At 39.7% G+C, this 25,538-nt stretch overlaps 1 protein-coding gene across 1 annotated transcript in view; it reads right to left on the reverse strand.

The window, feature by feature from the left end:
• The window catches only part of LOC128530283 (citron Rho-interacting kinase), a 68,299-nt gene that overhangs the window by 37,214 nt on the left and 5,547 nt on the right, over positions 1-25,538 (reverse strand). The window contains exons 5-15 of the mRNA XM_053504137.1: positions 8,260-8,430; positions 8,053-8,106; positions 5,480-5,533; positions 5,021-5,161; positions 4,569-4,697; positions 4,003-4,098; positions 3,552-3,668; positions 3,180-3,289; positions 2,394-2,568; positions 1,124-1,321; positions 498-551 (exon numbers count right to left, since the gene is read on the reverse strand). Coding sequence (XP_053360112.1) covers positions 498-551; positions 1,124-1,321; positions 2,394-2,568; positions 3,180-3,289; positions 3,552-3,668; positions 4,003-4,098; positions 4,569-4,697; positions 5,021-5,161; positions 5,480-5,533; positions 8,053-8,106; positions 8,260-8,430 — 1,299 coding nt within the window. The remainder of the gene's footprint in view (positions 1-497; positions 552-1,123; positions 1,322-2,393; positions 2,569-3,179; positions 3,290-3,551; positions 3,669-4,002; positions 4,099-4,568; positions 4,698-5,020; positions 5,162-5,479; positions 5,534-8,052; positions 8,107-8,259; positions 8,431-25,538) is intronic.

Raw genomic sequence — 25,538 nt, forward strand, 5'->3', positions numbered from 1 at the left:
TGAAAATGGTGAAAAGGCTCAGGTATGTGCAATCAGGATTATTTGATATTGGCACAAGCAAAAAGCAGTATTAACTCAAACAGGGTACACGTTATAAGTTATTATGAAACTCAAAATACCATAGCCTAAAAGCTGGAAAAATCACACACACTGCATCAAAGGTCAGTCCTAAAAGCTTTAGACAAGATAAATCTGGTAAACATAGTGTGAACTAAGCACTAATAATTGTAATAATTGAAATAGGCCACATAGTTTAAATTTAATCTCAAGACCTGTACAGGCCAAATGTATAGGCACCACATTTGTATGTAAATTATAACCTTGTCTACTTTTTATACAGCCCCAGTTATTAGGCTGGAAAAATTGTGAAAAAAAAACTGTTTATTTTTTATTTTTAATATTTCTAATATATTTTTTGATTCATTATTAATTGTTTATTATTAAATAAGGCAGCCCAGTTAGCTCCTTGAAGATAAATCTACATGTCAAGAGCATACCGCACAACTGTCCCTCAAGGCATCAAACTTTCGCTGGATTTCATCCCGGTGAGCCTTGGGGGAAAACAAACAAACAAAAAACAATATATATCAGTTACATCCAAGAATGGTAAAAATGCAAATACATTTCAAGCTCAGCGATGATTGTTGCAAAACAATACATTCAGAGATTTAAGGGAATTGTGAATACTATTAAACTTTTTATGATAAACATTCTTGTAACATTCATGGCCATAATTATTAAAACCCTGATAAATTTTATGTTATTTTTGCCATCTGCCACAGTAAATAATACATTTACTTGAATAAAAAAGAAGATTATTTTTATTCACATTTTGTGAATAGAAATTAAATAGGCTTTCTCCCCCATTTTAAGGAACCAAAATAATCAAATAATTGGTTGATCAGCTCTCAGATGTGTCTAAATCCCATTTTACCTTACTTATAAGCAAGCTGCTTTCATATGCAGCATTTTGTCAGAGATAACCTTACCTTTGGTAAATTCCTAAAAACACAAAAAAAGCACTGGTGCACTCAGGAACACACAGATCCCTGGCAATATGCATATGTCTTATTTATTGTTTTTGAACTCTAATTATTATTATTTTTATCTTTAATAATCTCACCCGGAGAACAGTGATCTCCTCCTCTGCCTCAGCTGTGGTCTCCTCTAGCTCAGTCTTGGCCTGCTGTAACTGGCTTTCCAAGGCATGGCGTGCAGCTTGCAGGCTGCTGATCTGAGATTCTCTTTCCTGTAATGACAATGTCACTTCTGATACTTGTCGCTTCAAATCAAGCTTCTGCTCCTCATGTTCCAGGCCGATCTAAAGAGGTAAAGAGATTGACTGAACCAATTACTGAGCATAGTACTTTGCAAAAGTCTTTAGCCATCCCTTTTTCATCATATTAAATTAAGAAATGGAGATGTTTTACTATAACAGGCTTCATCTGTTCCAACCCCTCACATTCTTTAAATTATAATATTTTAATTTCATTATTATTATTATCATTTGCATGAATGATTTATAGGTCACTGCGTGGCTTAACAAACCAAAACATTCCTCTGAAACTGGTCAGGTCCAGGGACTGGACTGAAAATGAGAGAACTATTCCTCAAGACTACTTAAAAAAATTGAAGAAAGTATGGCTCTTTGAAAGCGAAATATAAAGAAATAAGGGGTGGCTAAAGACTTTTGCACATAGTATTATATGTGCCACATTTGCTCTGCTGCATTTCTGAATCTTATTTCCAATATTTTATTACATTAAAAATGTGTTTGATGATTAATGAAACTGATTTATAAGCAAACAAGAATCATTTTCCCTAGGTCAGAGCCATGAGGGGTATAACATATTTTTGGTTGTTGTAAATGTTTTGTCCCTTTATGCACACACACACACACACACACGCACTTGCACCCACAGGTAATTTAGCCTGTAGCATTTAGCATAACCCATGCAACTACAAAGAAAGTTTTTGAAGGTGAGAGTAAACCAGTAATTGTAAAGAGTTACTTGGAACATAGTAAAAATCGGAACAGCATGGTCAATTCTTTTTGCTTGGGTTATTTGAGAAATTTGGGTTTATAGATCTTCATAGTGAATGATGGAGTTGAAAAAATATTTCTTGGTTAGTGTCCACGTGGACAGCTTTAAACTTGCTGAAGCAGTTTAAAAAGCACAAGACTGCTAGGTCAGGTGACCAGAAGCTTTTGACCATATACTGTAGATTAAGGTACTGGGTATAATGATGGAGAGGAACACCCATCTAAAATGAGAAGCCAGAGTTTAGGGGCTGTAGGGAAGATGATTTTGTAGGCTTTGTACTGTGTTTCTGTACATCAATTACAATTTTATTTTAGCAAATAAATAGCCTTAAGTCCTGTTTCTTCTCACCTCTCTGAGCCTAGCCTCTAACTCAAGCACACGACTCTTGTTGGTTTGTTCTTGTTGACTCATCTTCTCCAGATGCTCCTCTAGTTTAGCATTTTGGGCTTCCAATTTCCCCGCCTGGGACTCCAGGTAGAATTTTTGCTGCCTCAGTTCAGATATCATTTCCTCTTGTGCTTTCCTGGAGAACAACAAGGACTTATCAGTAATGTTAGGCCATTTTTAGTAATGTTAAGTAATGTAGTAGATGCTAAAAAATGTGAGAATATGTGTGCAAATCACAAACCAAAACATCTGTTTAGAATGTTTATAAAAGTGGACATAAAGCTAGTGGATTTCAAAGTCTTTTATGGTTCTAAGAGTAATTAAAACTGAGACCTTCTTTATCAGAAACCCTTTTACAGTTCACTGTAAATTAGAAAAGATTGTGAAGAATAGAAGTATAGAATATTAATGTGTGTGTGTGTGTGTGTGTGTGTGTGTGTGTGTGTGTGTGTGTGAGAGAGAGAGAGAGAGAGAGAGAGAGAGAGAGAGCATTGTTAAATAAAATAATAAAGTTTAATTATGGTTTGCCATAAGATTGATGTGGTCACAGAAACAATTTCTTTTATATTAGTAAAAAATATTTTAACAAATGTTTACATACAATTGGTTGAACATAAACAAAAGCAGAAAAATGTTTACATTTTAGTGAGAACTTTGAGAAAGTACTCTGAAAGTTGCTGACACTGAAAATGACCTAAAATCAGTGTATACCATTTATGACGTGAGATGGTCTCACTCTGAACTTACATATTCTTTTGAGTGTAGATACTGCTGTTGGCTGCCAGTTTGTTGGCCTCAGATAGCTCAGCAATCCTTTGCTCCAAGCTGGTCATTTTGGACTCCATAGCACTGATGGTCTACAAGAATAAGATAGTTGTAAATAGGCAGCAGGATAGCTTGTATCAGTGATCTAGTAGAGCAACACACAAACCAGCAAAAAGAAAAAAATATGTAATATTTTGTTAAGTATGTAATTTTGACTAAATAAAATCAACTCAAGATATATATCAATATACGGTATATATATATAGTCTCCTCTCCTTTTATATACTGCAGCTACCAAGCAATATCTACAGCTAATAAATAAGTGGGAGCATCACAGGTCTACAGTGGTCTTACCGCTGCCTGTTCACCTATCACTTTGCTTTTTTCCCGAGCTTCCGCCTCATATATGTCCTGTTTTGATTCCAGGAGCTCTTTATCAGCCAGGTCTACCTTCATCTGGGTCTCCAAAATCTTTTCAACATAATGCACAGCAAGAATGACTCATACAGTGTGCTAAATTAATATTTAAGAATGATACAGTATATCAGATCACTTTTGAAGCTGAGGGCAGATATAATGCTGGTATACAGTCATAATTTCAGGTGTAAACAAATCTGCTTTCATATTAGTCACCACAGTGACTTTATCTTAAGAATACTTATCTTTTATATTTCTTATAGTGCTAAATACTAGAACTGAAGGGACTTACAGTACATATATGGAATTTTCCTAGGCAAAACACTACAATTACCAAGATTCTTAATTTTATATTAGGACTGAAAACAGATGCACTTTTATATACAACCTTGATCTTATCCTCATACAGTTTTTCTTTCTGCTCTAGATGACTCTCCATGCGCTGGGCTGAGGCTTGCATTTCACGCAAGTTCTCTTCCAGTTCCTGTTAATAAAACCACAAAATATATAAATTCCACTTTACACAGGTTAAGATAAAGCCCAAATAATTGTTTAATTCAGATAACCTCTCCAGCTCCAGGGGTTTTGCCCCAAATCTATTCCAGCATTACAATTTTCTTGTGCACCACTGAACATTAGGTACCTACTGTACCATCCACTACTACTAACCATCATACTGTACACACTTACACTTAACAGGCTTACATTTATCACATAAAAAATTTACTATTGCTACATTTTACAGAATTTACATTTTTAAAAGCAATCAGTATAGACACACAATCCTAAGCAAAGAGAAATCTGTACAATTTATCCCTTCAGTCTGCTTCTTCTGGACCTGAGACAGCAACAGAGGACCATGCTGGGAACAGTGGGGGCCACTGCTCACTCAGACAGAAGAGACAAAGAGTATGTGAGTGCTTGTATATCAGTAGGTGACCTGCTGTCCCTTACCATGATTTTATCAGCCATCTGTTGTATCTGCTGTGATTTGGTTTGGATATCCTCTTTTAGTTTACTCTCTCTGCGCTCCACAATCTCCAGCCTCTTTACTTGATTTTCCAGGGTCTTTCTGCCATCCTGCTCCACCACAGACAACCCAAAAATGGCACATGACCAATACAAAAAGAGAAAATTGAATGTAGGATTATTTATATGCCTACGGTATGCCTTTAAAGATCAGATATATTTCATTGAATCCTTATTTTCCTATATGTATATTTTTATTGTTTGACTAGAGCGTATTGTAGCAAGAACTAACAAATACGAAATATACATGCCCAATGGCCATGCGATAAAATTCCACTCATTTATCAAATAATAAACAAACTTGCTAACGTTTGAAACTACAGATCCTGCCTAATGAATAATAGCTCAGTTAAACAGCTCATCTACATAAATCTAACCTCTGTCTCACGCAAGCGCCTACGGAGGCTATCAGTGGAGTCCTCTCTGGTCTGCAGTCGTGTCACATCCCGCTCCAGGCGCTCTTTGGCCTGACGAACATTCTGCAGAAGCTCTGTGGCCTCAGTACTCGCTTTCACTGCCTGGGAAAGATTGTAAGAGTGTTGGAGGATCTACAGTATGCCTAAAAAAAATTCTTGTTTTGCACAAATAGTAACTACTTCTGTGTAATATCATCTATTAATTTACAGTAATGTACAAAAATCTTGAGCCATCTTTCAAAGTAAATTTAATTTAAGTGTATCTTAACAAACAAAAAACATTCCTCTGGAACTGGTCAGGTACTAAAACTGAGAGTCAAAGAAGGCCTTCAGGAAGCCTGGCGAAGTATTCTGGTGGTTTGGAGGCAAAATAGGAAAAAATATTAAAGACATTTCTGAAGTGAAAGTGGATGTCAGCACCTTGTCTAGCTTGTCCTGAAGATCCTCTATCTTTGCTTGTTGCTCTTCATTAGTCTAGATAAATAAAAATACATATTAATTAAAGTTAACACTCTTTAAGTAACAAGAATGTCTCAGGCTACTTTGCTGTAGCCCTGTTCCCTGAAAAAGCGGGAACAAGATACTGCGTGGAAACGCTATGGGAACATCTTTTTGTGTTGCTGGTTGTAAAGCATGTGTGTATCAAACACGCCAAATTTTGCTGTCATCTGATGAAGTGCACCTGCAGGTTATAAATAGGAGTAAACTGGAAACATTTATTAGATTAATTTTGTCTGAAAGGACGTCCAGTCCTGCAAGCAGTGCGGCATTGGAGCGCAGCATCTCGAGATTTGTTCCCTTTCAAAAGCTACTGTACACTCGATGCTGCGTGGAAACGCTATGGGAACGAGAATACCAATGCTGCCGCACTGCAAGTGTCTGGGCCCCCAGGGTTGTATTGCATGTGCACACAATAGCCAAGGTCTCAGACTCAAGGACCTGTGAGCCCGGAGTAGCATGAACATCGAAACTATAGAATCTAACAAAGGTGTGTGAAGAGGACCAACCTGCCGCATCACACACTTGCTGCAAGGTGACACCTCTTGCCAGCGCAATAGATGAGGCAATCCCCCTGGTCGAATGAGCCCTGATTCCTAGAAGTGTGACCACGCACCTCGTAGGCTAGGGCAATAGCATCTCTCACCCAATGTGACAGCGTTTGTCTTGTGGCAGCCGCCCCCTGGTTGCGGGGTGGTTCCACTGGGTGCATGGTCGAGAATGGAACTTTTGGAAGGTAGTTTGGGTGAAGATACAGAATAGCTTTAAGTAGCCCAGGTGCAAAGTCTAGGCAGGATGGGGAGACTGACAAAGCCTGCAGATCTCCAATTCTCTTCAAAGAAGTAATGGCCATAAGAAAAACCATCTTGAGAGCCAGAAGCCTGGCGGGCGCTGACTCTAGTGGTTCGAAAGGGTGTCAATCAGACCTTCGAGCACAATAGCCAAGTCCCAAGAAGGGACCGTCGCTCTAGTGGGCGGCCTTAACCGTTTAGCTCCGCAAATAAAACAGGCTACTAAAGGGTGCTTTCCCACAGAAACCCCGTCGATCAAAACATGACAAGGCAAAATAGCAGCTACGTTCTGAGAGTACTAGGGCATAAGCCAGAGGACAACTTTTCTTGCAGGAACTCCAGCACTAAAACAATTCGGCAGTGGACTGAGTCTACATGTTTTGTCATGCACCAACTTTCGAATACACTCCACTTGAGGGCATAAGTTCTTCTAGTGGAGGGAGCCCTAGCATTTAAAAAAGTTTTGATTACGCTAACTGGAAGACCAGCATCTCTTAGTTGGTCCCCCTCAGGGGCCAGACGTGAAGGTTCCAGAGCCCTGGCCGGGGATGAAATATTGTCCCCTGCGCCTGAGACAGAAGATCCCTCCTCAATGGAATCGCCCACGGTGAACAGTCAAGGAGAGATATTAGATCCAAGAAACCACACTCTGGTTGGCCAATGGGGCGCTATCAATATGAGGCGCAAACCCTGTTGACAGACCCTCGCCAGGACTTCTGGGAGCAGAGCTATCGTGGGGAAACTCATAAAGGCGTAATCTAGGCCACGTACGGGCCATGATGTCCCTATCTGTGGTAGCATCGTATCAACAATATTCGCATAAATCGAAGTCGATGGCATAGGATGAATATGGCTTACTCCATGAAAGAGTTAACTTGTCGTGGAGGTCGCTAAAGAAGGGGAGAGCGTCGTTGAGGCTCTGCCCTCTGGCCACCCAACAGAAACCTGTCATCTAATTTCGAGCGCTTGGGGGAAGCTTGCTTTTGCGGCCAGTCGATATGCAGCCACTCAACCGCACGCGTTACTACTTCGAGTAACTCCTCATACGCTCTGTCATCACTAGAGAAGCGCTCTGAGGTGGCTATTTCCATCTCTGTAGAAGCAAGAGAAGATGCCGGGGCGCGTCTGAGAAGCTGACGGAGAAATTTCCTGATCCGGCGAGAGCGCGAGAGAAAGGAGAGGAGATTCCGTCTCGTGCACATCTGCCAGATCCACACGTGAACCCCAGGAATGCGTCGCGTCAGCACTTTAATAGGATGAAAGTCACAGTGCTCACACTTTCCTTGAAGCCAGAGGATAGCGTGATTTTCCCCCAAACACTCAAAACAGAAAGTGTGGAGATCGCCCTCCAAAAGAGGTTTATCACACAGAGGCACACAACTTCCTTGAAACTCATCAAACATATCGGTGAGCTTGTTCACACACACACACACAAACACAAAGCAGTCCTGAAGACGAAAATATCTAAGGAATATTTCCGGTTCACTCCTATTTATAACCTCCATGTGCACTTCATCAGATGACGTCACCTGACCGAGGTTATATAAGCCAAAATTTGGTGTGTTTAATACACACATGCTTCACAACTGGCAAAACAAAAAGATGTTCCCAAAGCGTTTCCATGCAGCATCAAGTATAGCTTTTGAAAGGGAACACATTTAATTTAACACAAACCACTGCTACACTGAAAAAGATTTGGCAAACCTTCTGCATTTTAGTCAGTAGCTCCTCCATCTCAGCCTTGCCTTGTTCTTTGGCCTGTAAAAATTGTAATATATGTAACAGGAGAATTACACTGAGAGAGATACACAGGGGATTATACTGCCTTTAGACTGTAAGTGACATTCTGTGTATTTGTCTCTGTATTAACTGTATTTGTCTCAAACCCCATCTTATGACAACAGATCTGACCTTCTGGATCTTATGTTGATATTCTGCTGCCTTTCTTTTCAGCTCCTCACTTGTCTGGCGTGACTCTTTTAATTCAGACTCGTATAAGTCACTGCGACGCCGAGCAGCTGAGAGGTTCTCCTCCAACTGACGGATGGACACTCGCATCTCCTCCAGCTGAGCATGATACTCCTGAGGCAAAAGACAATTCCAGCTGTAAAGGTTTTAGGAGAAAAAAAACACTGCAGAAGAGAAAGACAAATAAAAAAACAATGCTTAAATTGCCAGACAGTGGAATTTCTGTGGTTATCTAGAGATACAGAGAGGCTGTAGAGAATTAGAGATTTTTTAGGCTTTAAAGAATAGGGCACAATTGGGAATTGAACTTGCTTGGCAATCAAACCCCGTATTCTTATTACTGCAATATTGTTGAAAAAAGCAACATATGATTTAAGCATGGAAAAAAAAAATCTTCTTTCTTTGAAAAAAAAAAGTCTTAAATTTGAGACCAAAAAAAAAAAAACCCTATAAATCTTAATTGATGAGTATTCTCATCAATATATCCCAATATTTTGTGTAAATTTTTCTTTTTCAAAAAGAGTTGTCTAAGTAGCCTAAGATTTTCTCCAATTTTCAGCATCTTCTATACCACTTATTCTGTACAGGGTTCCAGGGGCCTTGAGCCTATGCCAAAAAAAGCTGTGGTACAACCTGGACAAGGTGCCAATCCATTGCAGGGTGTACACACACACTAGTGTACAGGTAATTTAGGAATGCCAGATAACTTAATATGCATGTCTTTGGACTTTGGGACAAACCTGGAGTACCATCGTACCTTTGAGTAAGTAAGGAATATGCAAATATGCAGAAATTCCACTAAGCAAGAACATGCAAACTCCACGCACACAGACCCAAGGTGGGACTCAAACCCTCGACCCCTCAACCACTATGCCACTGTGCCATCTACTGTCTCCAACTCTGCCAAGTTAAATGATGAATGTTGGAACACAAAAATATTGGTCATACCATGGCCATTTCCATTTAAATAAACTTTAATTTAACCCCTCCAAAACAAATAACAAAAAACAAATCTTTCGAAGCACTTGCTTTGGACTTTGGCTTATAGGTCTGATGGACCTATATTTAAGACCTAAATTCAAATGTCTGGCTGACTAGAACTATTTGAACAATTTTATTCTGCCATTCATAATGCCTGTGATAGCAGCAAACTTTTAAGTTCCTTTCGCTGAAAAGCAATCCCAGAGCATGGTGTTCCTAAAGAAAGGTGTTGTCTGTTGGGCCATATTTGGTTTGTGGCAAACTCTTGTTGGCTACACCCTAGTATGATCACATTACAAAATCTTTTCCAATTGCTGTCAGGTTTTTTAACAACTTCCTTCAGAAGTGGCTTTCTTTTGGCTTGATCTGTAAATGGATAACTGTTGAGGTCCGTGCAGATTCTCCTATTTTGGTTAGGGAGCTCTGTAACCACTTTGTACCAAGGAATTTTTCTTTAACAATTACCCTTCATGTCTGAACACTCTGTTTGGCCTGTTCTTGGTAGTGTCTGTGCCATATATTTTTTTCATTTGCCATATTTTGTTTACATTGGTTTCCACAGTTTTCCTTAACAGCTTTACATCAAAGATTCCTGGAAAATTCCTTGGTCCCCCTAACGGGGGGTGGGATGCTGATCTCATCTGACATCTAGGGTCAGAGACAGTTATTGTGTAAGCAGCGTTAGACACAGAAAATAACAGAGCTCTACCCTGTTAAACATGTTTAGTGTGAGCCTTTAAAAATTAAATATTACTCCTATTTTAGACTACTAAAAAAAGGGTGAATATTATAAAATATACTGTTTTAAACATTTTATTCAAAAAAAGATTTAAAAAAAAGATTTCTGGAGGCACTGTAATTACAGTACAAGACAAATAAAGAAAGACAATATTGGTAAAACAAGTGAAATTTTAAAATGTAATATATGGAGCATATTAAAAATTTTTATATCATTTAAAATTGAAAAAACTGTCATTTTTGCTTTATCAACATAATTTTTTATAAAGACTTAATTTATATTTAATAGCTTTAAATGGAAACCCATGGTGTTAGTGTGTGCAATCCCTTGTTCCACACACCAAGTAGTGCCCTTGATCAGGGATTCGAGAGGGATTCAGCCTTGTGCTAAATGCTAGTTAGCTAGTTTGGAAAAACAATCACTAACTAAAGAGGCAACGTGCTGGTTAAGATGGCATAATATTTTTATGTGTTTTCTTGTTAAAAGTGACTGGTTTTAAATGGCAGTTTTGGCAGGCAGCTGCATTCCCTCCTGCATTTCCCTGCAGACGATTTTGGCCTACTTTCACCCACTTTGTAATTAATGATTGTTAAAACACCTGTGTTTTATACTAAACCAATACTTGGTCGAGGCTCTTTTTACCTTAATTACTGCATCGATGCAACAAGACAAGCAACCTGTAGCACTGCTGAGGCATTATTAAAATACACTGATAGCAGCCTTCAGCTAGTCTGTGTTGTTGGGTTGTGTGTTGGGGTCATTTTTCTCTTGACAATAACCCAAATGTTCTCTATGAGGTTCAGGTCAGGTGTTGGCTGGTTAAGCATGCACACTTATTGTAAAACAAATCAGTTAGTGGGACCTGTCAATGTGGGCAGGTGCTAAGTTCTGCTTAAAAAAAGGAAATCAGTATCTCAAAAAAATTAAAGCTTGTCAGCAGGTGGACGCATGAAGTGCTTTAAAATCTCCTGGTACAGTAGATGACGGTGTTGATTTTGGACTTGATAAAACACAGACGATCCCAACATCCCAAATCATTGCGGGCTGTGGAAACTTCACAATGGACTTCAAGCAACTTGGATTCTGTGCAAAATTAACTTTGATCTAAAAAGAGGACTTTGGACCAATGAGCAATGCTCCAGTTACTTTTCTTCTTCACAGAGGTAAGCCATTTTTGATGTCTCTGGTTCAGGACTGGCTTGTTACTACAAATGCAACAGTTGTAGCGTATTCCCTAAAGATGTCTTTGTGTGGTGGCTTTTAATACACACCAGCCTTACTCCTTGCCTAACTTCTGCTTCTGTCAAGTTCCATGGATATGCTTTGGTACAACACTGTGCAATCAACTAGCCTTTTCAGCAATGACCTCCTGTAGCTGATTACCATCTTCTGGAAAACCTTCAAATGAGCACTCTTTCCCATGATTGGGGTTGTGTGTACATGCTGTTTTAATATTGCAAATAGAAATTTACTCAAAATTTAATATTTTATTAATATAATATACTGGATTAAAAAATATATATTTTAACTAGTTGAAAGCCATAATATTACCTCAAAAGCTTTCTGTTATTCACATTTTTATTAAGTTGAAGCAGAGAGGCTTGCCATAGACAAGAGAAAACAGTTATTTTTAGTTAATTGCTTCAAGCCTAAAAGGCCAAAGAGTGGGAGTACATTGTTAACATTAAAATTCAGTCCTCTCATCTTAAATAATTACTCACCTGCACATACTTTACAGTACTGTGTACAAGTCTTTATACAATGTGTTTTTTAAAGTACAAAAAAAGTTTGTTGTACATGTTTATTTTAGAACTTAGTAATAGAGTTCTTAAAAAAAAATTCCAAACATTAAAATTGATCACAAAATTTAATTTGAAAGAAAATTTGTATGCCAGAAAGAAAGCAGCATATTTAGTAAGAGATAAGTTCTCAGCCACAGTCCTGCTGTGGACGTTGACTGTTTCACCTTCTTTTATTTACATGCAAAATCAGCAACATGTTTAGTTATTTATTCATTTATTTATTTATTTATTTATTTTTATTTTTTGAATGTGCAACAGTCAGAGTCAGCAGAGCACTGTGGCATGTCTCTTATATAATACACTGCTTTCTTTTGGCATCCAAATATTTTTCCCTAAACTTTTATTTTGCACTGAAATACTAATGCTTGGAAATCATTTTTTTTTTCAAAATTCAAATTTTTTTTATTTGTAGTGACTTAGTGATGAAGTCATAAAATAAAAAAATATCTAACTAAGTTTGTACTAAAACCACAGGTTCCCTAAGACATTTTTTCAAGATTCAAGATTCTTTATTTGTCACATGCATAGTTATACAGGTACAACACGCAGTGAAATGTATCCTCAACCACTCCTACTTTGTGCAAATAACAAAAAAAAAAATTAAACAGAATAATAATAATAATAATAATAATAATAATAATAAAAAACTCTGATTTGCAAGAGTGTATATGCAACAAGATAAGAATGTAGGGCAAGTAATGCTTATAGTCCAAACTACAGTGCAATGTGCAGTGTGCAATGTCAGCACAACAGTGTATAAGTATACTGATACCAGTTCTATGAACGGAAAGTAGCTTATCATGATTGATTGAGGAGTCTAATCTCCTGTGGATAAAAACTCCTCCTTAGTCTCTCCATTTTGGCCATAATGACCCGAAACCTTCTGCCTGAATGCAGAAGTTTAAACAGTCCGTTATTGGGGTGCGAAAAATCCTTAATGATCCGAGCTGCCCTGGTTTTACAGGTTTTACTCCTGATGTAGATGTCCTGCATGGAAGTGAGAGTTAACCTGCAGCAGCGTTCAGCTGCCCGGATCACTCTCTGGAGGGCTTTCCTGTCCTGTACACAGCTATTCCCAAACCAGGATGAAATGTTCTGTGTAAGGATGCTCTCAACAGCGCCCAAGTAGAAAGCCTTAAGGACAGCAGGGGAAACCCCAAACTTCCTCAACTTCCTCAGATGGTACAGACACTGCTTTGCCCTTTTCGTCTGAGCACAGATATGCTCAGTCCATGTCAGATCCTCGGAGATGTGGATGCCCAAGTACTTAAAGCTGCTCACCCTCTCCACTGGGGCTCCATTGATGATGAGGGGTTTGTGATCCTGTTGTCTCCTTCTGAAGTCCACCACCAGTTCCTTCGTCTTACTGACTTTCAGCCGGAGGCAGTTTTCTTGACCCCATAGTGCCAGGTTCTCCACTTCATCCATGTAGGCCGACTCATCATTGTTAGAGATGAGACCCAGCACCACCATATCGTCAGCAAACTTAACGATGGTGTTGGAGTCGTACATGGTCACACATCGGTCGGTAAAGAGAGTACAGCAATGGAGAAAGAACACATCCCTGTGGAGCACCTGTGTTAATGGTGGTGCTGCTGGAAACGCACCTGCCCACCCTCACTGCTTGAGATCCATCCGAAAGGAAGTCCAACACCCAGGCACACAAGCGTTTGTTAAGTCCTAGATCTCTCAGCTTTGTGAACAGTTTGTAAGGCACTATTGTGTTGAAAGCTGAGCTGTAATCAATATACAGCAATCTTACATAGTTACCTTGCTTCTTGACATGGGAGATGGCATCCTCTGTAGATCTGTTAGGGCGGTAGGCAAACTGAAGTGGATCTATAGAGCTGGGGATGGAGGAGGAGATAATTTTTTTTTGCAGACCCTCAAATACCTTCATGACCATTGATGTCAGTGCAACAGGCCGGTAGTCATTCAGGCATAAAGGGTTTGTTGGTCTTGGGCACTGGGACAATGTTGGATCTCTTAAAACACGCCGGGACCACAGACTTCGCCAGGGACTCATTAAAGATACAGGTGAACACACCTGACAGCTGGTCAGCGCAGATGCCATCTGGACCCGCTGCTTTCCTGGTGTTCACCCTCCTCAGCACCGTGCGAACGTCGTGCTCTACGATGCTGATAACGCGTTCCTTGCTGATGACATCATCATTCTCAGTCACCAGGCTGCTAGCATTAGCCGCCTGGCTAACCTCGAATGCGTTCAGCTCGTTGGCAAATGCAGAGTCGGCGACGATCGTCGTGGTGTCTTTGGCAAACTTGTAGTCCGTAATTGTGCGGAATCCGTGCTACATGCGGCGTGTGTCACCCTGATGGAAGTGTAATTCAGTTCACTGTCGGAACCGTCCCTTAGCTTCCCTCACCACTCGCCTGACGCCATAAGAAGCTGCTTTATATGCACTCATATCGCCGCTAATGAATGCGGCATTTAAGCAGCGGTCCGGGCATTCACGGCATCTCGGATCGATCGGTCCACCCAAAGCTTCTGGTTTGGAAACAATTTAAACCTCATTGTTGGGACGACTTCATTTACAAGCGTGCTAACGAAGCTAACTGCTACATCCGCAAACTCGTTGATGTCTTCTGCGCAGGCTTGGAACATGTCCCAATCTACATCATCAAGCGCGTCCTGCAGCGGAGCTTCTGATTGGGCTGGGCAGACCAGCGTTGTACCTCCCCCATGACCGGAGCCTTACGACGAAAGCTTTGTTGATATTCCGGTATGAGGAAAATAGCGTTGTGGTCTGATTTCCCAAATGTTGGATGGGAAACAGCTTTGTAGCCCCGCTTGTATGATGTGTAACAGTGATCCAGAATGTTGAGTCCCCTCTTCGGACATGTAACATGTTGTTGAAAGTTTGGCATAACCTGTCTGAGGTTCGCTTTATTAAAGTTACCTGCTACAATGTGCGCTGCATCCGGGTGTTTGTTTTGGAACTCACTCAGCACATCATGTAGTTCAAACAGAGCAATGCCTGTATCCGCGTGGGGTGTAATGTAGACCGCCGTGGCAATAACCAAGGTGAACTCGCGAGGCAGGTAGAAAGCACTGATATTATTATCAGATATTTCAAATGAGGCGAGCAGCTACTGGAGAGAATGGAAACACTCCTGGCATCGCACCACTTGTTGTTGACCATAAAACACACACCTCCACCTTTGTTAGACCTTGCCGTCCTGTCCATATGGAACACAGAGAATGAGTCCGATAGAGTTACTACTCGGTCCGGCACAATGGGGGTCAGCCATGTTTCTGTAAAGCACAGAAGATTACAATCCCTGATATCTCGCTGGAAAGTAACTCTTGCTCTAAGGTCATCAAGCTTATTCTCCAGTGACTGTACATTAGCCAGCAGGATACTTTGAGGAGGGGTGCGATGAGCTTGCTCTCAAGAAGCGTACAGTTTGTACGGAGCGATCAAGAAGGCGTCTGGACGTAGCCGCGCCATTTTTAAAGCACTGCAAGTACTGGAGGTCCCTTGTGTTTAGAACACAACCAATAATTTGATTACCTATCATTATTTCTTATATTAAAAGGACAGTAGATTATTAAAAAGAAATTGAGCAAAGCAATCTTTAAAAAAAGTTATTTTAAATAAGCAAAAAGCATTCTAATTGCATACGGTACAGTGAGAATTATGTTTTTTTATTATTATTTCTCCAGTGCTTTTAATACAATACAACCATTTCTACTGAGTAAGAAACTGCTCAGAATGGGTGTCAGCATTGTGTCCTGAATAGCTAACTATTTGTTAGATAAGACAAAGTTTGTAAGGTTGGGGAATTCCCTGTCTGATGTGGTGGTCAGTAACAAAAGCACCTCAGGGAACTGTTCTTTCTGCATTCTTGTTCACTGTACACCTCAGATTTCCAGTACAACTCTGAGTCCTGCCACCTGCAGAAGTTCTCTGATGACTCTGCAGTGGTGGGGTGTATCAGGGATGATGTATCAAGAGTTGGAGTATTTGGGTGTTCACTTGAACACCAAATTGGACTGGAGGATTTGAGGGGTTGAGCAGACTTTATTTTCTGAGAAAACGTCAGTGTATGCAGCAGAATGCTAAAAATGTTTTTGTAGTCTGTTGTGGCTAGTGCCTTTTATAGTGATGTGGTCTGCTGGGGGAGCAGGCAGGATAACTAAAATCATCCGCAAGGCTGAATACATTATTGGCAACACAAACTTGACAAGTTGGAGACAGTGATGGACAACAGATCACTGAACAAATTCCTGTCAATCCTGGAAAATCCATCCCACCCACTACATGATTCCATACAGAGGCAGCAGAGTTCATTTTCTCAAGTATAGTTCAGGAAATCATTCCTACTATCCGCCATTTCACTGTACAACCACTCAACTTTATGTAACAGATGACAATAAGGACAATATTCAATGTCACTAAATGGATACGTACACTGACAATTTGCACATTTCAACTCTTTTTCTTATTTTGAAATGCCAGTTTACCCTTTTTTTTACTATATAACATCTGCATTACTGTATTCATTAAAATAAGGTACAATTACAGACATTTTCCCCCTTCCCTCTCCCCTTACTGCTGTTTGTATAACCTGCTGTTGCTGTAACACAATAATTTCTCCCACAAGATCAATAAAGTATATCTATCTACTATCTAATTCAAAAATACATTATGATGCTTTTATGCATCTATTATGCTCATAGAATATACACTCAATAAAAATATAAACGCAACACCTTTGTTTCTGCTCCGATTTTTCATGAGATGGACTTAAAGATCTAAAATTCATTCCAGATACACAATATTACCATTTCTCTCAAACATTGTTCACAAATCAGTCTAAATGTGTGATAGTGAGCACTTCTGCTTTGCTAAGATAATCCATCCCACCTCACAGGTGTGCCACATCAAGATGCTGATCTGACATCATGAGTAGTGCACAGGTGTACCTTATACTGCCCACAATAAAAGGCCACCCTGGAATGTGCAGTTTTGTCTCACAGCAAAATGACACAGATGCCACAAGCATTGAGGGAGCGTGCAATTGGCATGCTGACAGCAGGAATGTCAACCAGATCTGTTCGTGCATTGAATGTTCATTTCTCCACCATAAGCCGTCTCCAGAGGCATTTCAGAGAATATGGCAGTACATCCAACCGGCCTCACAACCGCAGACCACGTGTAACCACACCAGCCCAGGACCTCCACATCCAGCAGGTTCACCTCCAAAATCGTCTGAGACCAGCCACTCAGACAGCTGCTGAAACAATTGGTTTGCATAACCAAAAAATCTCTGCACAAACTGTCAGAAACCGTCTCAGGGAAGCTCAACTGCAAGCTCGTCGTCCTCATGGGGGTCCTGACCCGACTCCAGCTCGTCGCCGTAACAGACTTGAGTGGGCAAATGCTCACATTCGATGGCGTCTGGCACGTTGGAGAGGTGTTCTCTTCACGGATGAATCTCGGTTTACACTGTTCAGGGCAGATGGCAGACAGCGTGTGTGGCGTCGTGTAGGTGAGCGCTTTGCTGATGTCAATGTTGTGGATCGAGCATGGTGGTGGTGAGGTTATGGTATGGGCAGGCATCTGTTATGGACGAAGAACACAGGTACATTTTATTGATGGCATTTTGAATGCACAGAGATACTGTGATGAGATCCTGAGGCCCATTGTTGTGCCATACATCCATGAACATCACCACATGATTCAGCAAGATAATGCACGGCCCCATGTTGCAAGGATCTGTACACAGTTCTTGGAAGCTGAAAATGTCCCAGTTCTTGCATGGCCAGCATACTCACCAGACATGTCACCCGTTGAGCATGTTTGGGATGTGCTTGACCGGCGTACAGTATACGACAGCATGTACCAGTTCCCACTAATATCCAACAACTTCTCACAGCCATTGAAGAGGAGTGGACCAACATTCCACAGGCCACAATTGACAATCTGATAAACTCTATGCGAAGAAGATGTGTTGCACTGCATGAGGCAAATGGTGGTCACACCAGATACTGACCGGTTCTGAGTCCCCAGACCCCCAACAAAGCAAAAAACTGCACATTCCAGGGTGGCCTTTTATTGTGGGCAGTATAAGGTACACCTGATGAGGTACACCTCATGATGTCAGATTAGCATCTTGATGTGGCACACCTGTAAGGTGGGATGGATTATCTCAGCAAAGCAGAAGTGCTCACTATCACACATTTAGACTGATTTGTGAACAATGTTTGAGAGAAATGGTAATATTGTGTATCTGGAATGAATTTTAGATCTTTAAGTCCATCAAATCGGAGCAGAAACAAAGGTGTTGCGTTTATATTTTTGTTGAGTGTATGAAAATATCTTTCTAACTTAAATATGTCTGGCGGTGTAGTTGTTAGCACTGTTTCGCCATGTTCTTCCTGTGCTTGGTTGGTTTCCTTCGGGTACTCCAGTTTCCTCCCACAGTCAAAAGATATGCAAAATAATTGGCATTCCCAAATTGCCTGTAGTGTGTGAATGAATGTGTGAGTGTATGTATGTGCGTGTGCCCTGCAATGGATTGGCACACCATCCAGAGTGTACCCTGCCTCATGCGCTAAGCCTCCTGGGATAGGCTTCAGGCCTCTGCAACCCTAAATACAAGATAAATCGGTATAGAAGATGAGTAAAAGTGAGTGAGTGAAATATGTCTGAAAATGTAAATATTTCAATTTCAATTTATTTGTATAGCGCTTTTAACAATTGTTGTATGAGATGTGAATGTGTATAAATTAAAATGGTCAGATCGTCCCTGGTGAGCAAGGTGATCAAAAAATTATAAATAAAAAAAGTGATTAAAAAAAGTGATAAAAAATTTATCATAAGGTTTTGCAAAAACTTATGGAACTGATATTTCAAAGATTTTACTTTTTACTTAGTAATATAATTTGCAAGGAAAATATATTTTGCAAAAAAGCATTTGCCTAGTGGTCTCAAATGTTTTGACTCATTACAATAATTTTTTTTGACTAGTTAAAATCCAAAGAGCCAATGTTTTTGTCAGCTATTACATACAGTTCTCTTGTTAAAAGACATTTGAGTTCAAGGTCAAAAAATAAATCTAAGATGATAGATCAAAAATCTACAGTTTGCATATGGTCCCAATCATTCAGCTGATGATGCCATTGTACAGCGTTTACAAAAAACCCTAAGCCATCTTTTTTCTTCGTCTAAGAACAAGAAACGGAATTTAACTCCAAACAACTAAACTCCAACTCAGGTACGCTATAATGGATAATATTCAGCTTGTTCAGTGTGTGGAGTGCAGGATGTTTAGACGTTAGTGTTAATTTTATTTGTGATAGGTGAGTGTTAGTGAGCACTCTGACAGAGAAGATATCAGCATTAGAGGAGCGCATCCAGACTTTAGAAAGGGTTAGAGAGCACGAGAGCAGCATTATTCCCGTAGCGGAAAGTCTGGGTGAGGCAGGCGAAGATAAGACTCCGGCATTAGAGCCCTCACAGCTGGGCGAGTACATGACGACTCTGCGGCATACTCGTTCAGCCAAAGCTAACGCTAAGGCTGGCCCACCGAAGCACACCTCTTCTGCGCTTCATGTGTCCAACAGGTTTGCTCTCCTCAGTGATGCACCTGCTGAGAAACGGTCTGGTCCCATCCCAATGAGATGAGCGACATAGCTTACAGCAGGTAATGTTTGCTAAACCGCTGGATGTCCAGGTGGTGCTCTAAAAATAGTGTGGGCTTTATAGACAATTGGAAGACCTTTAAGGGCAAAGCTGGCCTGTTAGGGCGGGACGGTGTCCATCCCACTCAGGAAGATGCTGCTTTCATTTCCTGTAGTATAGCTCATAGTCTCAGAAGAGGCCTAGTTAATCGGTGCCAATCCAGAGCCCAGGCCAGGGAGCAGACAGACAGGCTAAACCAACCGTCTGCTAGCTGCATAGAGTCGTCACTCAGGGTTCATCATATTGAGACTATGCAGCCAGCACCTAGGACTTTTAAATATTAGATCTTTCACATCTAATGCAGTTATTGTTAATGAAATTATCACAGATCAGGAGTTTGATATACTCTGTTTAACAGAATCCTGGATTAAACAGGACGAGTATGTGGCTTTAAATGAAGCTAGTCCTCCTGGGTACACCTACATACACCAGCATCAGCTAACTGGTAGAGGAGGAGGCATCATAGTTACAGTATTTACCATGATAATTTGTCTATCGTACAAAAACAGACACAAATTCATAGCATTTAAAGTTCTCTATAGTAACATAACAAGTGTGGCTACAAATACTAAGTCAGCTCCTCCAGGGCCGTACTCTGAATTTTTTTGTGAATTTGCAGATTTCCTCTCAAACCTAGTCATTTCTGTAGACAAAGCGTTAATTGCTGGAGATTTTAATATTCATTTTGAGAATCTAGAAGACTCTCTGTGGAAAGCATTTATGTCCATACTGGACTCAGTAGGAGTAAATCAGTGTGTAGTAGGACCCACTCATAAAGCAGGTCACACTTTAGATTTAATAATATTATTCGGATTAAGTATAAGAAATTTATTCACAATTCCACGGTCTAAAGTTATCTCAAATCACTATCTTGTCTCAATTAGAGTGTGTAATGTGTGCAACCAAGCACGGGAATGGTAATAATGTATGCACACATTCACCTCAACTACCAAACAGAGTTTTATCAGTAATCTCCCAGAGTTATCAACTTTGATTAGATCACTGTCTGACCCCACAGAACTCGATCAGGCGACTGAATATTTAGAGTCAACGTTCCGTTATACCTTAGACAATGTAGCTCTAGTTAAAAGAAAAATTATTAGAGATAAGAAACTCACTCCCTGGTATAACGATCACACACACACTTTAAAACAGACAGCTTGGAAATTAGAACGTAAATGGCATTAAACTAAATTGTTAGATCAACGTATCTCTTCACTCTTACAGGAAATAACAAAAATACTCCTAGATTTTGATTTAATACTTTAGCCAAATTAACCAGAAATAAGACCACTGCACAAATCTCCACAACAACATCATGCAATAGTGAGGACTTCATGAACTTTTTTAATAATAAAATTGTAAATATTAGGCATAAAATTGAGACTTTGAAACCGGAAAATGTAACTGATGCAGATGTTAATCTAGCCATGTCAGATCGGAACCTAGAATACTTTACTCCGATAAAGTACAATATCAAACCAACCAAGGCCAATATCAAACCTCCCCTTTATCTCTAAGATTCTAGAAAAGATAGTAGCGGAGCAGCTATGCTCATATCTACATAGAAAAAGCCTACATGATCTGTATCAGTCAGGATTTAGGCCTCATCACAGCACAGATTATTGGCTTCTGATCAGGGTTGTGTAAATATGCTTGAATTACTTGACCTCAGTGCAGCTTTTGACAACATTGATCATAGTATTCTTATTCACAGATTAGAAAATGTAGTAGGAATTATGGGAACAACCCTTTCCTGGCTCACATCCTATTTGACTGATCATTATCAGTATGTAGACTTAAATGGTGATTATTCTGCATGTTCTCTAGTGGAGTTTGGGGTTCCACAGAGTTAAATTTTAGGCCCTTTTTTCCCCTTTACGTGCTTCCTTTGGGCAACATAATCATAATCCATAAGCATGGTATTAGTTTTCATTGTTATGCTGACGACACACAGTTATATGTCTTAGCAAAACCAGATGAGAAAAATCAGTTTGGCAAAGTTGAGCAAGCTAGTCTAGAATGCAACAGCGAGAGTCCTCACTAAAATCAGAAGATACGACGACATCACCCCTATCTTATCTTCACTGCATTTGGCTCCCTGTGAAATTCTGCATTGATTTTAAAATACTACTTTTGACATATAAAGCATTAAATGGTCTCGCACTGCAGTATCTGAGTGAACTGCTAGTCTTACGATCCACCAGACTCCCTCTGCCCTCTGGACCTGTCTGGCCATCCTGGTACCCCATCTCTGGTTGGAAATCCCGCCCATGGATGTCTGTGTCAGTTAACATCAACTGTTATAGCTGAACTGCCTGCCACCTAACACACAGTATAAATGCAGATCAATTCCTGCTCTCTGTTTTACCCAAATGAGGATAAGTTTTCTGTTGAGTCTGGTTACTCTTAAGGTTTCTTCCTTTTGCCATCTCAGGAAGTTTTTCCTTGCCACTGTCTCCCTCGGCTTGCTCACCAGGGACTCTGACCATTTTGATTCATACACATTCACATTCCACACAAACTTAAATAATTATCTTGATTGTGTTGAGCTGCTTTGAGACAATGACAATTGGTAAAAGCGCTATACAAATAAAAATGAATTGAATTGAATTGAATTAAATCTGGGCATCAGGATGGGAAATTTTGTGGTTTGCTGACAAAAGCTGAGTATTAAACACTGTAATCACTACCCCAAGCAGTATGGATTAGCAGATATGTCTTTCCTTTCTCACGTCAGCACCTTAGCCTACCAAGTTTGTGTTCTGAGGCCCCTGATATATTCATTACACACTTACACACAAGGCCAGAAATACAAAGGCAATACCATAATATGCAAACCAATTATTGTCAATAAGCATTGCAAGACGAGAAAAAGAAATACGGACCCAAGATGAACCCAAGAAAGTGTTCCGGACCCAAGATGAACATTTACCAAAGTGACAGAAAGGACAATTTGCAAAGAAAGAAAAAATTTGCTCATGAGTTAAAACATACAAAACAAGTTCATTACTCAAGTCCATGGTGACGATAATGTCATGGTTCATGATTTTTATTAAATCTAATTTATAGGGACTTCCAAATGACCCCAACGTTACTCAACGCACATCAAAGGACTATATCAAGGGGGAAATGTGAAACATTTACCATAGCTTAACAATATGGAACATGCACTTCACCTCCTGAGAATGAGGCTGAAGGAAGAAACCCCCCAAGACAACAACTACTGAAAGAATCTTCAGTAAAAGCCTAGAATGGCATAACAAAAGAAAAAAAAAAGAGTATGTCAGTGGGTCACTGGATGGCTTCAGTAATTAAACAAATCTGAGTTGTTTAACACAGCTAGTTGTACAGTATCAGTAAAAAGTTGCAACATCTTTTTTCAAGAGTTTTTCTTTATTTTTATTGTTTTCATTGTACTTAAGACATAAAAATTATGAAAGAAGAAATATGGAATTATGTAGTCAACAAAAGTCTGTTAAATAACACAGAATATGTTTTATATTTTCTCTCGGTATTCTCTCAGTCAACAAGCAATTTTGAAAGAGTTCCCAGAGGTGTTATCTGCTTTACCTTCACTCTCCAGTTTAACTCACCCCAAACTATCTCAGTGGCATTTAGATTGTGATTGTGGAGGCCAGATCTCTGATGCAGCACTCTTTGACAAATAGCTCATACATAACCTAGAGTTGTGTCATTTTTCTGTGGTGGCCGTGCTGGTTAAGTGTGCCCTCAATTATAGTCACAAATAGTGCCACCAGCAAAGCACCCCCACACCATCACACCTCCTCCTCCATGATTTACAGTGTGAAACACACATTCAGGAACCGTCTGTTCATCATATCTTCTTCTAACAAAGACCATCTTGGACTCATCAGATCAAAGGACAGTTTTCCACTGATCTAATAGCATTGTTGTGTTTCTTACATCCATGTGTTTCTTGGCCCAAGGAAGTCTCTTCTGCTTTTTTTGTTCTTCTGAAGCCTTTTTTTTTTTTTTTTTTTTTTTTGCTGATCATTCTAATGAGCTCATTCACTGCAACAGATAGCTCTAGGCCTCTCTCTAGGATTTGTTGACTGCATGTGGAAATGCATTTAAAGTTCTTGAGATTTTTCAGATTGACTGATCATGATTTCTTATAGTAATTTACCTAAGTGAGGGTTTGCACAGTAGTTGTAGTAGCACTAATAGGGCTATTTACTCAGTACCCACCATTCCTTTGCACAAGACAACTGATAGTCTAAAAAATATTCCAGGTGACTACCTTGTGGATCTGACGAGAGAACGTTTTTTGTTCATTACATAATTCCATGTGTTCTTTCATGGTTTGATGTTTTTTAAGCACAGTAATAATGTACAATGGTGAAAATAATGGAAATAAAGAAAAAAAACCTGTAGCTGATGCTGTAGCCTCATGCAGATGGGGAAGCTTGTGAGAGCTGATTGGCCAAGCTTTCTCAGAGAAAAAGGATGGAAGGCATTCTAGTGCTCTCACATCAATTATGGCTCTAAGCTAATCACAGGATTTATGCAGGCGGAAGGAGAGGATAGCACTGTCCTCCAAGTGTCTTTCGATGCTCCCAATGGTGTGTGAGCGAGCATTTCAAAACGATGTGGTTGAATGACGTCACATGACTCAGATGATACTGAACACCTGACAGTTTTCGGCCCTCGTTGACTGGTAGTTGTAGCTTTGATGGGGTGGAAATGGCTACTATTAAATTTAGGAGAAAATCTGGAAAAATCCCCCAAAATATATATAAAAAAAAAAGTTATCTATGTCACTCAGCAAAATTGCAGACAGATTGTCTAATATGATTATGAATCAGGTATGACATTTTGGAATAAAAAAAATACAACTATATAAGAGGCAAATAATCCTGTAAATAAAACATTTATTGTTCTTTTAAAAAACAATTAAGCGACAGAATAAAATATCTGGATATAAGACTGGGAATGAATGAGAAAAAGCTTAATTCTCTGTTATCTTATGTCTTTATAAATACAGGAGGTATAGGGTTAATCTAGCTGAAACGCTGAGTGCAACTAATTGAAGCCCTTTTGCCAGCATGCCATGCCTGCCTCCTCACTACATCTGCACACTCTTCATTCCTGGCTTCCATTTTTAGTTGTCATGGAAACCACAGTGCAATAGCACATAGAGTTGAAAAAACAAAACTGTGCCTTAGAGCAGTTTGGTTTGTTTCTATTCGCTCTCCTCTATTCTGCATAAGGAATAATAATACATTTATAAAACACTCAATACTGTATACTGCTGTTTCCTAGAGTGAAATGTAAAAAATAAATCAGTGAAAGATTTTAGCACAACATGAACACAAAAAGCCTTTTGCTTGAAATCTATGGCTAGGTATCATTACATGAGCATTACTGAAGGGCTCTTCAGGACACTGCGTGCCATGTGTTGCTCTCGTTGCGCATTTAATTAACACATGCACTACAGGAAGCTGACAACAATGGCACATACAGTGTAAAATAATGATGCAACACAGTGTAAAGGTATGTGTCCAAAGGTTGGAATGTCTATAGCTTTAATCAATTCACATAAAATTAACTAACACATGAACTGTAAAAAGCTACATTAATATCATGCAGCCAATACAACAGCAGGAAGTTTAATCTTAAATTAGGAAATAAAAATTAAGAAATAAACAGTTTGAATACATTCCAGATATTTTCACTTGCGAAGGTGTAATTTTTGTAGTGCCATTTCCTCAATCCTATCAAAGTAAAATGATTCCCTGGCTCTAAAATATGATCGTCGTTCTTGCGGTATCAGAGCTTGTGTAACACTTGCACATTTAGTCCCATAATGGTGCTCATATGCTGAGATAGATAGCCGGAGTAGAGCTAATTGATTGACCTGGTAAATCCAGATAATTTGTTGGAGAAAACGTCGAGAAAAACTGGCATTTCTCATCTTCATGCTTCACCAACAGTATAACATGCCTTAACACTCATCGGTAGCTCCAC

This window comes from Clarias gariepinus, chromosome 9 (genome assembly GCF_024256425.1).
Source record: "Clarias gariepinus isolate MV-2021 ecotype Netherlands chromosome 9, CGAR_prim_01v2, whole genome shotgun sequence".
In the NCBI taxonomy this organism is placed as follows: Eukaryota; Metazoa; Chordata; class Actinopteri; order Siluriformes; family Clariidae; genus Clarias; species Clarias gariepinus.